The sequence below is a fragment of the Dipodomys spectabilis genome, unplaced genomic scaffold, assembly GCF_019054845.1.
Source record: "Dipodomys spectabilis isolate Male_0828 unplaced genomic scaffold, ASM1905484v1 ptg000069l, whole genome shotgun sequence".
In the NCBI taxonomy this organism is placed as follows: Eukaryota; Metazoa; Chordata; class Mammalia; order Rodentia; family Heteromyidae; genus Dipodomys; species Dipodomys spectabilis.
This window is the reverse complement of record NW_024870746.1, coordinates 6,838,157-6,854,664: the sequence shown is the minus strand read 5'-3', so window position 1 is coordinate 6,854,664 and position 16,508 is coordinate 6,838,157. Positions and strand designations below refer to the sequence as shown.

Here is a 16,508-nt window from a genome sequence, read left to right as displayed (position 1 = left end):
TGGACCTGGGCACTGTCCCTTAGCTCTTCAGCTCAAGGCTAGTGTTCTACCACTTGAGCCACAGTGCCACTTCTGGCTTTTTCTGCTTATGTGGTGCTGAGGAATCGAACCCAGGGCCTCATGCATGCAAGGCAAGTGCTCTACCACTGAGCCACCTTCCCAGCCCGGGTATCACTTTTTCATACCCACCTGTACCATGAGGAAGTGTATTGGGCCTCTGGCTGGTCTCAAGGTTGTCTTTGAATTTAGGATTTTCAGAAGGGGGTTCTCTTCTCAAAATATCTCAAGAGGAAAGCTCACCTTTCTCCATTGCCCATCCAGCTATTAAAACAACAACAACAACAATAACTGAGGGCAGAGATAGTTTCATCTTGGTTAAAAATATTGGTAGAGGGGCTGGGAAGGTGGCTCAGTGGTAGAGTGCTTGCCTCGCATGCCTGAGGCCTTGGGTTCGATTCCTCAGCACCATATAAGCAGGAAAAACTGGAAGTGGCGCTGTGGCTCAAGTGGTAGAGCACTAGCCTTGAGCTGAAGAGCTGAGGGACAGTGCCCAGGCCCAGAGTTCAAGCCCATGACCGACAAAAAACCCCCACAACAACTCAGTAGGGATTGTGGTTTGTGTGCGTTGTGTGTGTGTATGCCTGCGTGCACATTTGTATGTGATTATTATAGGTAATTTGCTAAATATTGACAAATAGAAAAGCATTATTCAAAGATGGCCACTGTTAATTTTTTTAAGTGTAAGCAAGGATATATTTTGGTATAGCAAAGTTAAAGTAGAGAGAAATAGGAGAAAGAAACATTCTCTGCTTCTTATTCAGGAAATGAGAGTTAGAGACTCCCACCATTAATTCTTAAAATGTAAGTATGGTTAGAGTTTAACAAACATACAGAAAAGGACACATGCATAAAGGTAAACACATGTGGATTTGTACAAAATGAACATAGCAGGATCAAAGACAGTATTTAGGGTTTTTTTTTCTGCCTAAGTATCTTGTTTGGTTTGACTTAGCCATGATTATTCAGAACTCTGAATCCTACTGGTTAAATTTAGCATTCTCACACAAGCACTTTTTTCCCCATAGAATTTATAAACCTCACTTATATTAGCAACAGATTCCTCTAGTAGGGACATGTATCCAAGTTCACTTAACCAAACTCCTCATATTTGGGCATTTGGATATTTTGCTTTTATAAATAACACTGCATCGAACATCTTTGTGCTCAAAGCTTTTTCCTTCCTCTTATTTCTTTAGAGTGTATTCCTAGGAGTTCCTGGGTCAGAGAGTGAGAATATTTCACAATCCTGAGTGTAGTGTACCCTTGGTCTTTTTACAGAGGAGGAGGGCTTCACTCAAAGACTGGGAGGTGGAGACCGGGCGAGTGGGGGGGGGGGGGGGGGACAGAGGTCCAGTAAGCACCCCTGTGGGGCTGCCTTCCTGTGAGGTTTCCAAATGGCCAAACCCTAAGTAACACTCCCCAGATTGTTTATTCCATTGGATAACAGGCAAAAAGCCAATGGCAGATACAGCGCCAATGGCCGATTTGGAGCCAGCTATCAATTATTTATCATAACAAGGACAGGAATAGCCTGCTGATATAAAAAGAAGCCGAAAGAAAATGCTCAACTCCCTTAAATTTTTTTTTTTTTTGTCATGGGGCTTGAACTCTGGGCCTGGGCTCTGTCCCTGCGCTCCTTTTGCTCAATGCTAGCACTCTGTGACTTAAGCCACAATACCAATTCCCCCTTTTTCTGAGTAGTTTATTGGCGATAAGAGTCTCATGAACTTTCCTGCCCCAAACCTAGATCACCAGATCTCAGCCTTCTGAGTAGCTAGGATTATAGGCGTGAGCCACTAGCACCAGGCAAGTAACTGGGATTTGATGGGATGGAGGAGAGAGGAGAGGTCACCAAGCTCACTCACTCTCTGTTCTGGGATAGTAGGCAGCAGGTTGAGCACCACAGGGGAAACAAAAAGGAGGCAAGGAGGCCCTGGCTGGCTGCCTCTCTCAGCACACTTTGTCCAAGCCCCCGCCACCCCTTCAGGAAGGAGACCTGACTGTACATTTGAAGATGGATATCACCATCTCATCTTTCTTTGAGCTGTCAACTGACTGCTCGGTGACTGAGTCCTGGCTTTGGGCCCAGAGTTTAGTACAGAGAGATGTCTATCTCCTTCCTGTTTAACCTTGCCTTTCCTGCCAGCTGAGTCAATGTGTGCCCAATGGTGCCCACGTTTGAGTATGAGCCTGTCACTGCTGGGTGACTTCCTGGGCCAAGGTGAACTCTGAGTAGAGGACAGGAGTGCGGTGGAAGGAGCACAGCACTGTCCCTGCCGTTAAGGCCTGGTTGTGGATGATCTGCCTCCTGCCAGCCTTCATTTGACTTGAGAGGCCCATTTTCTTTCTTTTTTTGGGGGGGGGGGGGGTCTGGTCGTGGGGCCTGAACTCTGGGCCTGGGCTCTGTCCCTCAGCTCTTCAGCTCAAGGCTAGTGCTCTACCACTTGAGCCACAGCGCCACTTCTTGCTTTTTTCTTTTTGCTTATGTGGTGCTGAGGAATCGAACCCAGGGCCTCAGGCATGCAAGGCAAGCGCTCTACCACTGAGCCACCTTCCCAGCCTGAGAGACCCATTTTCTATCCTGGCTACCAGAACAGTTTTTCTTTTCTTCTTTCTTTCTTTCTTTCCTTCTTTCTTTCTTTCTTTCTTTCTTTCTTTCTTTCTTTCTTTCTTTCTTTCTTTCTTTCTTTCTTTCTTTCTTTCTTTCTTTCTTTCTTCCCTTCCTTCCTTCCTTCCTTTCTCTCTCTCTCCCTTCCCCCTCCCTCCCTCCCTCTCTCTCTCTCTCTCTCTTTCTCTCTCTCTCTCTTTCTTCCTTTTAAGTAAATGGATTTGGAACTGCTGATGTGTACCTAATAGGCAGCCTCTGGAACAGGACAAATTAAGGGACTGTCAGGGGACTTCTGAACGCTCTGAAGGGATACACATTCCCCCCTCCCCCACACCTTCCCTCTTACAAATTGGCCCAACAGCAGATATATATTTTCTCCGGGGTGTTTGTGAAACTCGCCAGCCATTAGGAAGATTGTGGAACCTCTGCTGATTGGATGAATAGTCCCCACTGCTTTGAGCTGAGCTGTGAGTGCCAGGCCACTGGGGCTACCAGTTGTTGGCGTTTTTCACTGTGGGTTCATCTCAAAGGGAACTTAACCTCTCTGGTTTGTCTTTGTGTGTGTGTGCGTGTGTGTGTGTTTGTTTGTACGTGCGCATGCATGCCAAGGCTCAGGAGGACATGGAAGTCACAGATTCTGAAAGAAGACAAGGCGAGCATTCAGCGGCCATGTTCCTTGGAGCAACCCAAGCCTACCATTGTGCTTGTCCCTCTCCTCGCCACACCAATGACCAGTGGCCATCCTGGGTCCATCAGCACTTTGAGCCACAGCCAACCAGATGCCAGGAACCCACAGAGCGCTTATGACATGGGCAACAGAGACTGCTTCTTCCCCAGATAGTTGTCTGGGTGACAGCACCAGCTGGTTCAGCTCAGGGCCCTTCACTGCCATTCCTGCTCATCTCAGGGTGGAGGCTTCAGCCTCACTGTCTCAGAAGAGCCTTGTGGAGATGCTTGAGTTTTCAAGCCTCCCTTCCCAAATGCTCTGCTTCAGGATGTTATGGAACCCAGGGAGCTATGTGGAGTCTCCATTGGACACTGGGTGTAGAGGAGCTGCTGGTCACCCCTACACACCCCACAAGCTACACCCTCAGCAGGAGGATGGCATTCCAGCCAAAAGGTCATCCATTTGCCCATCCCATGGTTCACTGCGAAGCTGAATCTTCTGGCTCGAACTCACCACACAAGTGTCTTTGCCATTCTGTTTTGTGGAGGCCTGAGGATGGCTATGTATAAGTCTCAGAGGCTGGGGAGGAAGCTCTTTCCTGCCTTTCTTCTCCACACTCGAAAAACACACAGCGGGTGGGGTAGGGAAAGTTCCATGAATAATATCTCAGGGCCTGATGGTTTGAAGTGGAATCATAATTAGTTCCTCATTTGCATTTTGCTAAATGTGAATGATAACCCTAGGCATTTGCTGATTAGAGAAGCAACTGTACTGGTTTCATTTCCCTCTGTAGATCTCAGGACTCTGGGAGGGAAAAGTTGGGGAGTTAGGATTGTGATTCTTTGTGGTAGCTGAGAGGGGAGAGCGGAGCCTTGAAAAACCAATGTTCTGGGGCTGGGAAGGTGGCTCAGTGGTAGAGCGCTTGCCTTGCATGCTCAAGGCCCTGGGTTCGATTCCTCAGCACTACATAAGCAAAAAGAAAAAAGCCAGAAGTGGCGCTGTGGCTCAAGTGGTAGAGTGCTAGCCTTGAGCTGAAGAGCTGAGGGACAGTGCCCAGGCCCAGAGTTCAGGCCCCACTACCGGACCCCCCCCCCCAAAAAAAAAAGAAAAACCAATGTTCTCAGTCTCCCCAAACAACCTCAAGGTGGGCTGGCTGGAGGAGGCCTCTGCCAGTGCAGACAGCAAAACCGTTCCACTGCAGAGGTGGTTGATTCTGATTTCAGCTGGATCTGAGCAACTAGGAGAGTGATATTCATGTGAAAGGAAAAATTAACTCAGCAAGGATATACTTTGATTTTTTTTTTTAAAACCTACTGTTTTGAGATGCTGGAAGACCCTATATTCATTTATCACAGGGGAGGAACACAGTAATTTCCTCTAGTACAATACCAAGGCTAGTGAGAAAGGAGGAGAAAAAAAATAGTTTCGCTATGAGAGAAAAAATTCTGGATTCTGTTTCTTTTCTTTTTTTTTTTGTGCCAGTCCTAGGGCTTGATTGATCTCAGGGCCTGGGCGCTGGCCCTGAGCTTTTGCTCAAGGCTAGGGCTCTACCACTAGAGTCACAGCTCCATTTCAGCTTTCTATTGGGGGTGGGGTCGTTTATTAGCGGTAAGAGTCTCCCTGGCTACTTTAAACTGTGATCCTCAGATCTCAGCCTCCTGAAAAGCTATGATTACAGGCATGAGCCACTGGTACCTGGTTTCTTGTTATTTTGTTTTTGCCTTTTAAAAGTGCAGAAATAAGCTGCTTTTTCTCTGCTTTAGAAAGAAAAATCAACTGTAACTCCCTCTCCCCTAACTCCCAGGGGTAGTTAGGAAGGAAAGGGTGTCCAACTTCCTGTCCTCATGCCTCCCACTAGTACTGGGCAGACTCTTAGAAATTCCCCACCCCTGGGCCTAGGTGCCCTGTTACCAGAGGGAAAGTTTATTAGAAAATCCCCTACCCTGGTGCCTTCCTTTTTAAGTAGTCCCTTCAGTTGTATTCTTTTACACAGTTTCTTGAGTCATGCTCTTTTACACAGTCCCTGAAAGCACTCATCAAGGGACTGAACACCTCACGTGACTTCTCTGCTGGGGCTTTGAGGACTCATCGAGGTTCACGGTCACTCGGACGGAGAGTGGAGCTGGGATCAGAATGAACAATGCAGCCACAGACTCCAGGTTCACCAGCCCACAAAGCTTTTCTCATCTTTTACCATTTTAACAACACCATCACCACCAGACAGGCGGCAGGGGATGAAAGCCACCCTAATTTGTTTGCTGTTTGCCACATTCAAGGCATTACTATCTTAAGCAAGTAGTGAGTTCCATCGCTGGTTCTGTATGTTTTAGGTTCCCCTTGCAGTCTTAGTAAGTTGTTCAAAGTGAAGCAAGGCTGGGTATCGGTGGCTCATGCCTATAATCCTAGCTACTGGGGAGGCAGAGATTGGGAGTATCATGGTGCTAGGCCAGCCTGGGCAAAAAAAGTTCAAGAGACTTCCATCTCAACAGAAAAGGCTGGGTATGGCAGTATGCACCTGTCATTCTAGCTACTTGGAAGAATTAATCACAGTCTAGGTCAGGCAGGGATGTGAGACTCAAAGACCCTATCTCAAAAATTATCAAAGCAAAAAGGGAACTGGATGCATGACTCAAGTGGTATAACACCTGCTTAGTAAATGTGAAGCCCGAGTTCAAACCCCAGTAACCCCACCCAGTCCCCCCCCCCCCCCCGCAAAAAATAAGCTAAGCAGATGTTCATGTTTTTCCTCTAGTTTCTTGAGAACAGCAAAAAACGCTGTGAAAGAGAAATATTAGAAGTGGGGACCTGCGTGAGTCAAGGTGATTCTGTGCCAAAAGATCTCTAATTCCTTACATGGTTTTACCCACTTATTACTAAAGCTAGGCAGAGTCTTGCTGAGTAGTGGAAGATGTGAAAACAGATAGCTCATGATGTCTGAGAACTAGGTAGCTTTGATCTCCAAATTGAGACTGCTTTCATTATTATTGTAATGAAACTGCTTTTAATATATATATAGAGAGAGAGAGAAAGAGAGAGAGAGAAGACATTTTCCCTCCTTAATTTCTTATAAGCTAGTGTCAATGAAGAAAAAGTCTTTTCTGGGCTCAGGCCTGGCACAGGTATATGCTGTAAGCTTTCTCTGCCCTGAAAAATCTCCAGTGAGCGAACTTGCATCTCACTTCGACCTGATTTTCTGCAGCCCAAGAGTAGCCTCGTACCTTCAACAGCACTGTCTGTCACTAACACCTCTAACCACCACCATACAACCAAATGTGGAATGTTGGGGCAGAGCTCAGATTAAATATGATCACCTATACTGTCAGGTGGGTAAAATAGAAAAAGATATGCTGGGTCGAGATCTAAAGCGCTCGTTCATTCTTGTAGCATTAATAGAATATTTAAAAAAAAAACATTTCAGAATGGCATAGGATTTGCATACAAGACCTTGGATCACAGTGCTTTGTTTAGCTGGCCAGCAGGGCTCTGAGCTTGCCCTGAGTTTCTCTACCACTTCCCTGCTGTTTCAGGAGATAGAAAACAGGTCATCAAGGCAAGGTATGGAATCTGCTGCGGTGACTCGGTGGGGAGCCAGGTTGGTGGAGCCCAGATGGGCAGGCTGGGACTGGTCATAGACTGTGGATTTCTTGGAGACCTTCAGGAATGTCTTGCCTGGCTTCTTCTGGGCTGGGCTGTATCCTCTCATCACAGGTCCTCACCATGGCTGACCCACCTGCACATGATTCTTACACTGGCTCTCCAGGAGAGTTGGTGAGAAATTGACTGTCATTTAGAAAGACTGGGCAACCCATGATCCTTTCCCTTGCCATAGTCTGCAGTGGGATTCTCGCTAGAGAAGTTGGGTCAGCTGGTTTAGGTGCTGTGCCAGGTACTCCCAAGTGTCTCCTGAAGGTCCTGACAGGCTTGTGTTCCCAATGTGGCCAGGTGCTAGTTCTAGGGAGTGTCTGTGACAACCTTTACCACTATTAAAGAATACTATGAAGTTTGTGAAAATATGTTCATACATCTACTTTTGAAGGAAGGACCGGAACAGCATGTAGCAAGCTGGTAATTAACAGAGACCTCACTGGATTGAGATCACATCTGTTAAATAGGATACCTCAACTCTACCTTGTTTTGTTGGAGACAAATCATACTTTTACGGTTCCCCTTTCTCCCCCAATTATCTGAAAGCAAATAGCAAAGGATTATGTCTGTATAGTCAGTTTGTGTTCTTGCAATGCTTTTCCTATTTGCCACTGATTTTATGTGTTAAGTGAAAATCGCAAATGTTTGAAATAAATAATTTCTAAAAATACACTTGAAATGTAATCTTGCTTTGACTCGCTGGGTCATATAAAAGAAAGCTTTGTATGACTGAGGAAGAGAAAGACTGAGGAAGGATGAGTATTAAATAGAACTTTCTCTCTCTTTGGTGCCCATACTAGGTCTTGAACTCAATGCCTTGAGTTCTCCCTTAGTTTTTTGGTTTTTGTTTTGTTTTTTTGCTGAATGCTGGTTGGTATTCTATCACTTGAGCCACATCTCCCTTTCTGACTTTTTGCTGGTTAAATAGAGATAAGAGTCTCATGGTTTTTCTACTCTGGCTGGCTTTGAACCTCGATCCTCAGATCTTAACATTCTGAGTAACTAAGATTACAGGTGGCAGCCACTGGTACCCAGTTACATAGGACATTTTTAGAGGTGTCCCTTAATGCAAGATTAAAATATGTTTTTTTTTGGGAAAAAATGTGAATTTAACAAAGAAACAACCAACAGCTATCATTATGAAAGTACTTCTCAAACTGAGTTGTGACGTTTTTGGAAGGGTATGTATGGGTCTGCCGTGTTACCATTGTCATTACCAGATGGTGGACATGGGGAAGGAAAAGGAAGGGCTATTATTCCTCTGAAGACTGTTTATGGGACTGGGTGTGGGGACTAATAGCATCACAAAGGCCTCTCTGAACTCCTGATCATCAGGAGCCTGAAGCTCTCCTCTATTTTAGGTAGATAAAACTTGGGACAGAGCCATCCACATCTTCCTGAGACAAGCCATCCTGTGAATACTTGTGAGTAAGAGTTACTATGTCAATGCCTTAGGGCTGGGGAGGTGGGAACTGCAGGAAAGCCTGGAAACTCTGTCACTCAGACTGAAAGTTAAAGTTGGGGCACCGAACTATAACCCCTTTGCACATCACCTTTACAATAACAGTCAAATCTATTTAAAAGAAAAAGTGAGGGCACCTGCTGTTCAGTCCTCTACTTGAACAATCAGGAAAGCCGGTGTACAGGCCACCGGACAGGACCCCCACTTCCTCCCTCAGCATGCCACATTCTCGCCTTGAAATTGGTCCATGACTTGCAGAAAGCGATGCCAGATGTCCCCCTCAGTGGCTGCGTGGAGGTGGGCTGGGGGGAGGAAGAGCAGGAGGCAGAGCCAGCAAACCAAACGGAAGAAGCTGCGTCTCTGATTCCAAGCAGCCCTGTCAGGATGACATGGTTACGGTGCTCTTTCCAGCAGATGCGGGGAGAGCAGATGGCGATCGTTGTAGAGGACGTCAAGGAACATACAGTTATTGGAACTGTCTCGTAGGAAAGCATTTTCCTTATTTATGGAGGCACCAGGGAACCAGCGCCTTCTGCAGATCTGTGAGAAGTTTAGGTCAGGAGCCAGAAACAGCGTGTGCTGCCCTAGCTGAGGTGTGCTGTGGAAAGTTCCAACTCAGCATCGTATGGGGTGAGGGCTGGGGTGCGGCTCAGAGCCAGGCCAGGTGGTGACACATAATACATGAATAAAATTAAGTTTTGCAGCGAGATTGTGAAATGCTCACACTATAGGTGTGTGCACCTATTGAATAAATTAAGGGTGTTGGGGCTGGGAAGGTGGCTCAGTGGTAGAGTGCTTGCCTTGCATGCATGAGGCTCTGGGTTTGATTCCTTAGCACCATATAAGCAAAAAATAAAGCCAGAAGTGGCCCTGTGGCTCCAGTGGTAGAGCGCTAGCTTTGAGGTGATGAACTGAGGGACAGCGCCCAGGTCCAGAGTTCAGGCCCCACCACCGACAAAAAAAAAAAAAAAAGAAAGAAAAAGTTGTTCCTTCCACAGTAACTTCAAAAAGCTTGATAGAGGTCACCAATATCAAGAGTGATCAAATACACTCATAATATTCAATGTACATATGTACAAATGGAACCAGACAACACGGGGCAGGGGAGAGATGGAGGAGAAGGATGAGAGGGGCCATACCAATCCAGAAGCATTGTACTAATAAATTGACACGTTGAATCAAAACCTCTTTGTGGGGTTGGGAAGGTGGCTCAGTGGTAGAGTGCTTGCCTTGCATGCCTGAGGCCCTGGGTTCAATTCCTCAGCACCACATAAGCAAAAAGAAAAAAAGCCAGAAGTGGCGCTGTGGCTCAGGTGGTAGAGAGCTAGCCTGAGGGATAGTGCCCAGGCCCAGAGTTCAGGCCCCACAACTGGACTCAAAAAAAAAAAAAAAAAAAAAGACAAAAAAAAACCCCTCTTTGTACTAATTACACACAATTAAAAATAGATTATTATTATTTTTTTTTTTTTTGCCAATCCTGGGGCTTGAACTCAGGGCCTGGATACTGTCCTTGAGCTTCTTTTGCTCAATGCTAGCACTCTACCACTTAAGCCACAGAATCACTTCTGGCTTTTTCTGTGTATGAGGAATCGAACCCAGGGTTTCATGTTTGCTAGGTAAGCACTCTACCACTAAATTACATTCCTAGCCGTAATAATACATTTTAAAAAGCTGTCCAGTATTCTCAAAGAAATTGCTTATTAGGAAGTGGCATTTTGATAATTCTTTAGACTTATTTGGAGAATAAAATATATGTGGCGTAGTGTAGTGGTATGTACCTGTAATCACAGCACATCGGAGGCTAAAGCTGTCTCAAAAAAAAAAAAGAATAAAATCTATCAGGAGGGCAATTGTATCCTATTTGGGGTTTTAAATTTATGTGTTGCTCAATAAGAGGTTGTGTGTGTGTGTGTGTGTGTGTGTGTGTGTGTGTGTGTGTGTGTGTGTGTGCATGCATGTGCATACATGTGTGTTATTAGGGATTGAGCACAGTTGGGTAGGTAAGTGCTCTACCACTGAGCTGTACTGTCAGCCCTTTAATACATTAATTTTGTTGTGCTGGTTCTGGCACTTGAACTCAGGGCCTGAATGCTGTCCCTGAGCTGTTTTGCTCAAGGCTAGTGCTCTGCCACTTGAGCCATAGCTCCACTTCTGGCTTTTTAGTAATTAATTGAAGATAAGAGTCTCACAGACTTCTATCCTCAGATCTCAGCCCCCTGAGTAGCTAGGGTTACAGGCGTGATGGAGACATGGACTGGGACGTGCTGGAGTCTGGGGGCAGCGCCATGAAGGGAGATACAGAGCTGGAGGAAGACAACCTCTTGTGTGTAACACCACGCGCCGTGTGCATCACTTGGTGTGCACCGTGGATGTCTGCAGAGCACAATGGAGGGGGTACAGTCAACTGTTAGAATCCCATGCTGGCTTTGCCCACAGGGAATCCATTTCAGTAGGTCTAATTTGAGCCCCGGAATGTTCCACAAGGCTGTAGTTGGTTCTGGTTGAGATAATGATGAACCCTGAGAGTTCAATAAGCCGCAGCTGGGCACTGTGGGTGCTCAGTGTGTCATGACTTGGGGTGCTGCAGTACATCACTGCCACAGGCAGGTCCTGGTAGCAGACGCCAGCCCTAGATGCTCAGGATCTCAATGATAGGGGTGTGTGTGTGTGTCTGTGTGTCTGTGTGTGTCTGTGTGTGTGTGTGTGTGTGTGTGTGTGCGCGTGTCTACTGTGCAGCCAGCTTTGAAGCTTCTCCGTTGGACTAGAAGGCCTGGAGGCTCTTCCAGCAACATGTTACTGTGCTGTATATTCATTAGGAGATAAGATCCACAAGCAGCCAAGTAAACAGCCGGTCCTGCTCCTTTTTGGTAGAGATGACTTATAAAAGTTAGCTGGTAAGGGCCAGAGGTATTGCTCAGTGGTAGAGCTTGCCTAGCATGTTCAAGGCCCTGGGATCTCTCCTCAGCACCTTAAGATAAATGTAATTAGTTAATAGTAATGGCTACATGTGCTTTACAAACAGGATATTCTTACTCAACCAAAGCATGCTTCAATGTGTTTTCATCTGCTTGCAGATGAGGTAACTGGCTCACATGGGTGAAGAATGGTCCAGGATTCCCAGGCTAGTGAGTCCTCAGCTAGACTCCAAACCTGGGCCTGCCCAACCCCAAGGCTGATGCTGACCTTGCTCAGGCCCCGCCCCACAGCTACTGGTGACTACTTCTTTTTCCCAGGCCAGGTGCTCTCACTAGGCATTGGGTGTGGCAGAAAGATCTGGTTCTCTTGTACCTCTCTTTCTGAACAGGGGCTCCCACAACTCCAACCCTCCAAACAAAGGCAAGGTCCAGTGGCACTCAGGGATGGCTCTAGGGCAGCCAGACATAAAAGAAGATGGGTCACTAAAGAGAGGGTTGGAAACAAGGTTCTTAATGCTTCCAGCTGGGTGCTGGTGGCTCCTACCTATAACTAGGTACTCAGGAGGCTGAGATCTGAGGATCACGGTTCAAAGACAGCTGGGGTAGAAAAGTCTGAGCAACTTATCTCCAGTTAATCACAGAAAAAGCTGGAAGTGAAGCTTTGGCTCTAGTGATAGAATGCTATCCTTGAGCAAAAGGAGCTCAGGGACAGCACCAAGGCCCAGAGTTCAAGCCTCAGGACCAGCAAAAACAAAACAACACCCCCCCCCCAAAGAAACCCCAAAAACAATACTTCCCAATGGGGGAGGATCAAATCACCTCCCTTCTCTTCACACCTCTGTCAATGCAGGTTTTCTTTCCCTGCTTTTTTTCATGTAAATTTTAATGATCTTCCTTAAAACCTTAAAACCCTACTGTCAAGATTAAGACTGTGTGTGTGTGTGTGTGGGGTGTGTGTGTGTGTGTGTGTGTGTGTGTGTGTGTGTGTGTGTGTGTGTGTGTGTGCCAGTCCCAGGGCTAAAACTCAGGGCCTGGGTATTATTCCTTAGCTTTATTGCTCAAGGCTAGCACTCTACCATTTAAGCCATAGCTCCACTTCGAGTTTTTTGGTAGTTAACTAGAGATGAGTCTCTTGGATCTGTTTGCCCAAGCTGACTTCAAACCATAATCCTCAGATCTCAGCATTCTGAGTAGCTAGGATTACAGGCATTAAAAAAGGGGGCAGGGAGTTTAAGGGAATGTTTCAAGTGCAAAGTTATTGTTTTAATAATCTAAAATGAATGCAAATGTCTTTCCTATCTCTCTAAAGTAAGATGTACTTTTTACTTGTCAACCACAAACTGGTTGATACCTTGATAAATGAATTGGCTTTTCTATACACATCAAGTAATCTATCTTTTAATATAATGTATCCAGATTAGTAATCTCATTTATTTATGTGCGTAAGTCAGAAGGCAAACTGAATCATTAAAGAAATGTCACGTAGGAGGCATTTTGAGTTAAGATATTTCGGTGTAGATAATTCATACTCTATGATTCACAGCATCAGAGAAGTTCTGGAGTTACTTGTGGAGTCTGGAAATAAGGCTTCTGCTTCAGAGGGTTCTCCTTAGTATAGCAGAATCTCTGTTTGCTCCTAGACAATAATTCTCTGGATTTTCAGCCCATGGCAACCACCCTTTTCCTTCCTCTCTATGAATTTGACATTTACTTTGGACATCTCAAAAAAGGGAAATTAAACAGTATGTCCTTTTGCGACTTGCTTATTTCACTGAATACTTCTCAAGTTTCATCTAAGTTACAGTATGTGCCAGAATTCTCTTCCTTAAGGCAGAATAATATTCCATTATATATACATATTATAGATTGCTTATCCATCAGTCAATGGACACTTGAATAGCTTCTACTTCTTATTGTGAATCTTTTTTTCACATGCTAAAACAAAATGGCTGATTTATTGCCTCTTGCTTTTCTTTTTTTTGTCGGTCATGGGGCTTGAACTCTGGGCTTGGGTGCTGTCCTTCAGCTCTTCAGCTCAAGGCGAGTGCTCTTACCACTTGAGCTACAGCACCACTTCTGGTTTTCTAGTGGTTTATTAGAGATAGGAGTCTCACTGACTTTCCTGCCTGGACTGGCTTTGAACCGCGATCCTCAGATCTCAGCCTCCTGAGTAGCTAGGATTACAGGCGTGAGCCACCAGCACGTGGCTTTGCCTCTTGCTTTTCGAGTTTAACTAATGATGTTATCCAAAGGTAAAGAGCTCTGCAGATCAGGTATAACCTTCTCAAGGGAAGTCAACAGTGTGCCAAATTAAGCGTTGGCCCTTGCTAGGTATGGTGATTCATACCTGTGATCCCAACACATGGGAATCCAAAACAGCAGGATTATGAGGTTGAGGTTAGCTTGGGCTATACAATAAACAACAACAAATCCTAGACTCCATAATGAGACCTGTAATGCAATCTGGGTTCCACTTCTTACTAGGTGACTGACCCGCAACATGTTCCCAGGATTGTCCCAAAGACTAGGGTTCTTATCTGGAAAAAAACCAACCAACCAACCACCCAACCAACCAAAAAACCAGGCTTCTTCCTAGCTCCCTATTTGTGGAAGATTCAGAGCAGATCACTTGGAATGAAAAGCATTTATTTCTTCAGCAGCATCCATCATGGCTGTTCTCATTACTTATGTCTTGGCCTTTGACAGGATCCAACAGCAACCCCCGAACCCTGGGTTCCTACAAATGTGTATTCAACCTGAATTCTGAAAAGTAAGACTCTTGACAGCCACTGATTGCTCTAGAGGAGGCAGAGGTAGAGGGAACATTTTTCAATACAAGTTTCCTTTTCTCTTAAATACACGTCCAACAATAGCTACTGGTACCACCTGGTGGCAATTTGTATAAATGTTCAATGAAAATGAAAAAAAAAATTCTAGGACTGGAACTTGAACTCAGGGTCTGATGCTTTTGTTTGAAAGGCTGATGCTATATCACTTGAGCCTTAACTTTAACCTCAGGAATTAAAAATTTGACAGTGGGCTCAACAATATACTCTTCTAGGATCTCCAAGGACTTCATCTGCAGGTTTTTAAATGGTAGCTTTCAAGCAGAGGTTCTCAGTCATGCTGTGTACCAACATCACCTGGCAGAATTTTTGTAATATAGATTTTTTCTAGCTTCACAACAGTTGGGATGGGGGCAGTGGTGTCAGGCACAAACAGTGATAAGGAATACAGAGTTCCACTCTGATGCAGGGGTGGGGGAGAGAGGGGAGGCAGAGGGAGGAGGAACAGAACAAAGGCATTCACTGTCTCCTTGGGAAGACAGGCCAAGGAATGAGTAAAATTGAACTGTGTTATATTGTTTTCTAGATGGAAAACATGATTGAGGAGCTCTAACTGAAGTGAGAAAACTCAAATTCCAGACATTGTCAGCTGGATGTTCAACTGTGGTTTGAACATTTTACCAATGAAAGCTGTAAACACAGCTCTCCTATAACTTAGCACAGGCAATACTTTTTAATGAAGGATATGCAATTCTCAAAACTAACCAAATTGGCCGGGGTGTGGAGCTCAGTGGCAAAGCCCTTGCCTTGCATGTACAAGGCCCTGGATTTGATTCCCAGACCCCTCCCCCCACAAACCCAAACCTCAACGCAAACCCAGCCAAATTAAGCCAAACCACACTCGTTCTCTTGGCATAATGTTTATTTAAAGTTATATTTCAGGGTAAATAAATCATTACCAGGAGGCCCTCAGCCTGTGCTGGGCAACTGTAATACATCCAGAAATTTTATAAAATATTTCTCATACAATATAAATTACCAACAAACTACAGATAAGACTCTTGTATGACAAAATTTCCAAGTACTTAAAAAAGTTAAAAGTTAGTTGATATTTAAAATGTTAAATCCTCCAAAGTAACTGAATGGCTGAGAATGTGAGAAGATGCTGGTCTCAAGGACGTATCTGCAGGCATGTTCCTTAAGCACAGCTTTACAATTTTGAACTGCACAACCCAGCTGGAATTCAGAGAGCCCCTGATGGCTATTAGGTTTCAAACCACCCTTTTTGCAGGAAAAGTCATACTTCAAAAAGGCAACGGTTGTACCATCATTCCTCCTCTCCTCCCTCCCCCTTTTGGGGCTGTATCATAATTCTTTTAGAAAATCTTAACTCGAGTGTTTTGTTTTCCCAGCTGCAGTTTTCACTCCTTCCATTAGATGGCAGTATCATACCATCTTTGGTTTTATTGGGTCACAATGAAGAGGGCCCAGGGAAAGCCCTGCTGCAAGTTAGTAGGGTACAAAAATTGAAAATGCAAATAATGAAGAATGACTTTGAATAGATCATAAGGATGAACTAGTGCTGGTAATGGGAAATAAGATAAAAAATGAATGAGAGCTATCTGGGAGGACTGTAGCAAAGGAGAATTAAGTATGGGCGTTGTTGGGTTCATTCCTGTTAAGAGTGAAGGGAAAACAAGGTAGTAGCTTTGACTAAAAAAGGGCTGTGTGTGTGTGTGTGTGTTTGTGTGTGTGTGTGTGTGAAAGAGATAGAGAGAGACACAGAGAGAGAATACAAAGGCTTGAACTCAAGGCCTTCACTCTTGCTTGGCTTTCTTGCTGACAACTGAGGCTCTACCACTTGAGCCATGCTTCTAATCAGTTTTTTGCTGGTTAAGAGTCTTTTCAACTTTTTTGCTCCAGCTGGCTTAAAACCATGATCCTCTAGGGCTCAGCTTCCTGAGTTGCTTTGATTACAGGTGTGAGCCACCATTCTGGGCCCAAAGGGACATTTTAATGTATCCCCCTTTAAAAAACAACTGAAGAATGTCTTATAGTTATTATTCTGAATTAACTATTAAGATATATCCAACAATAAAAGCCAGTAAAACCACTTCTAAATTCAATTAACAAGTCAGCTGTTCCCACCTGATTTTCTTTACAGAGTCTGTCTACCTTCCCATCCTGTAGCAGAGGCAAATCAGCAAAGCACAGATTTTAAATAGCAGGGAATAAAATCCCCTTTTATAAATGCTTTTATGAAAGCACCTTGAATAACTTAAAAAGGACAATTCTGTCCTCATTAGAGTAGGTTTATTAATACTTATATACCTATCAAAATCTCTCCACCATTTTATTCCTAATC

General features: G+C 44.8%; 2 protein-coding genes across 2 annotated transcripts in view; both read left to right on the top strand.

Moving 5' to 3' along the window:
• Il6r (interleukin 6 receptor) overlaps positions 1-4,296 on the top strand; it is a 50,256-nt gene extending 45,960 nt beyond the window's left edge. The window contains exon 10 of the mRNA XM_042681742.1: positions 3,278-4,296. Coding sequence (XP_042537676.1) covers positions 3,278-3,509 — 232 coding nt within the window. The 3' untranslated portion in view covers positions 3,510-4,296. The remainder of the gene's footprint in view (positions 1-3,277) is intronic.
• A 4,049-nt stretch (positions 4,297-8,345) lies between these two features.
• Tdrd10 (tudor domain containing 10) overlaps positions 8,346-16,508 on the top strand; it is a 61,403-nt gene continuing 53,240 nt past the window's right edge. The window contains exon 1 of the mRNA XM_042681361.1: positions 8,346-8,404. The gene's annotated coding sequence lies outside the window, so the exon portion shown is untranslated. The remainder of the gene's footprint in view (positions 8,405-16,508) is intronic.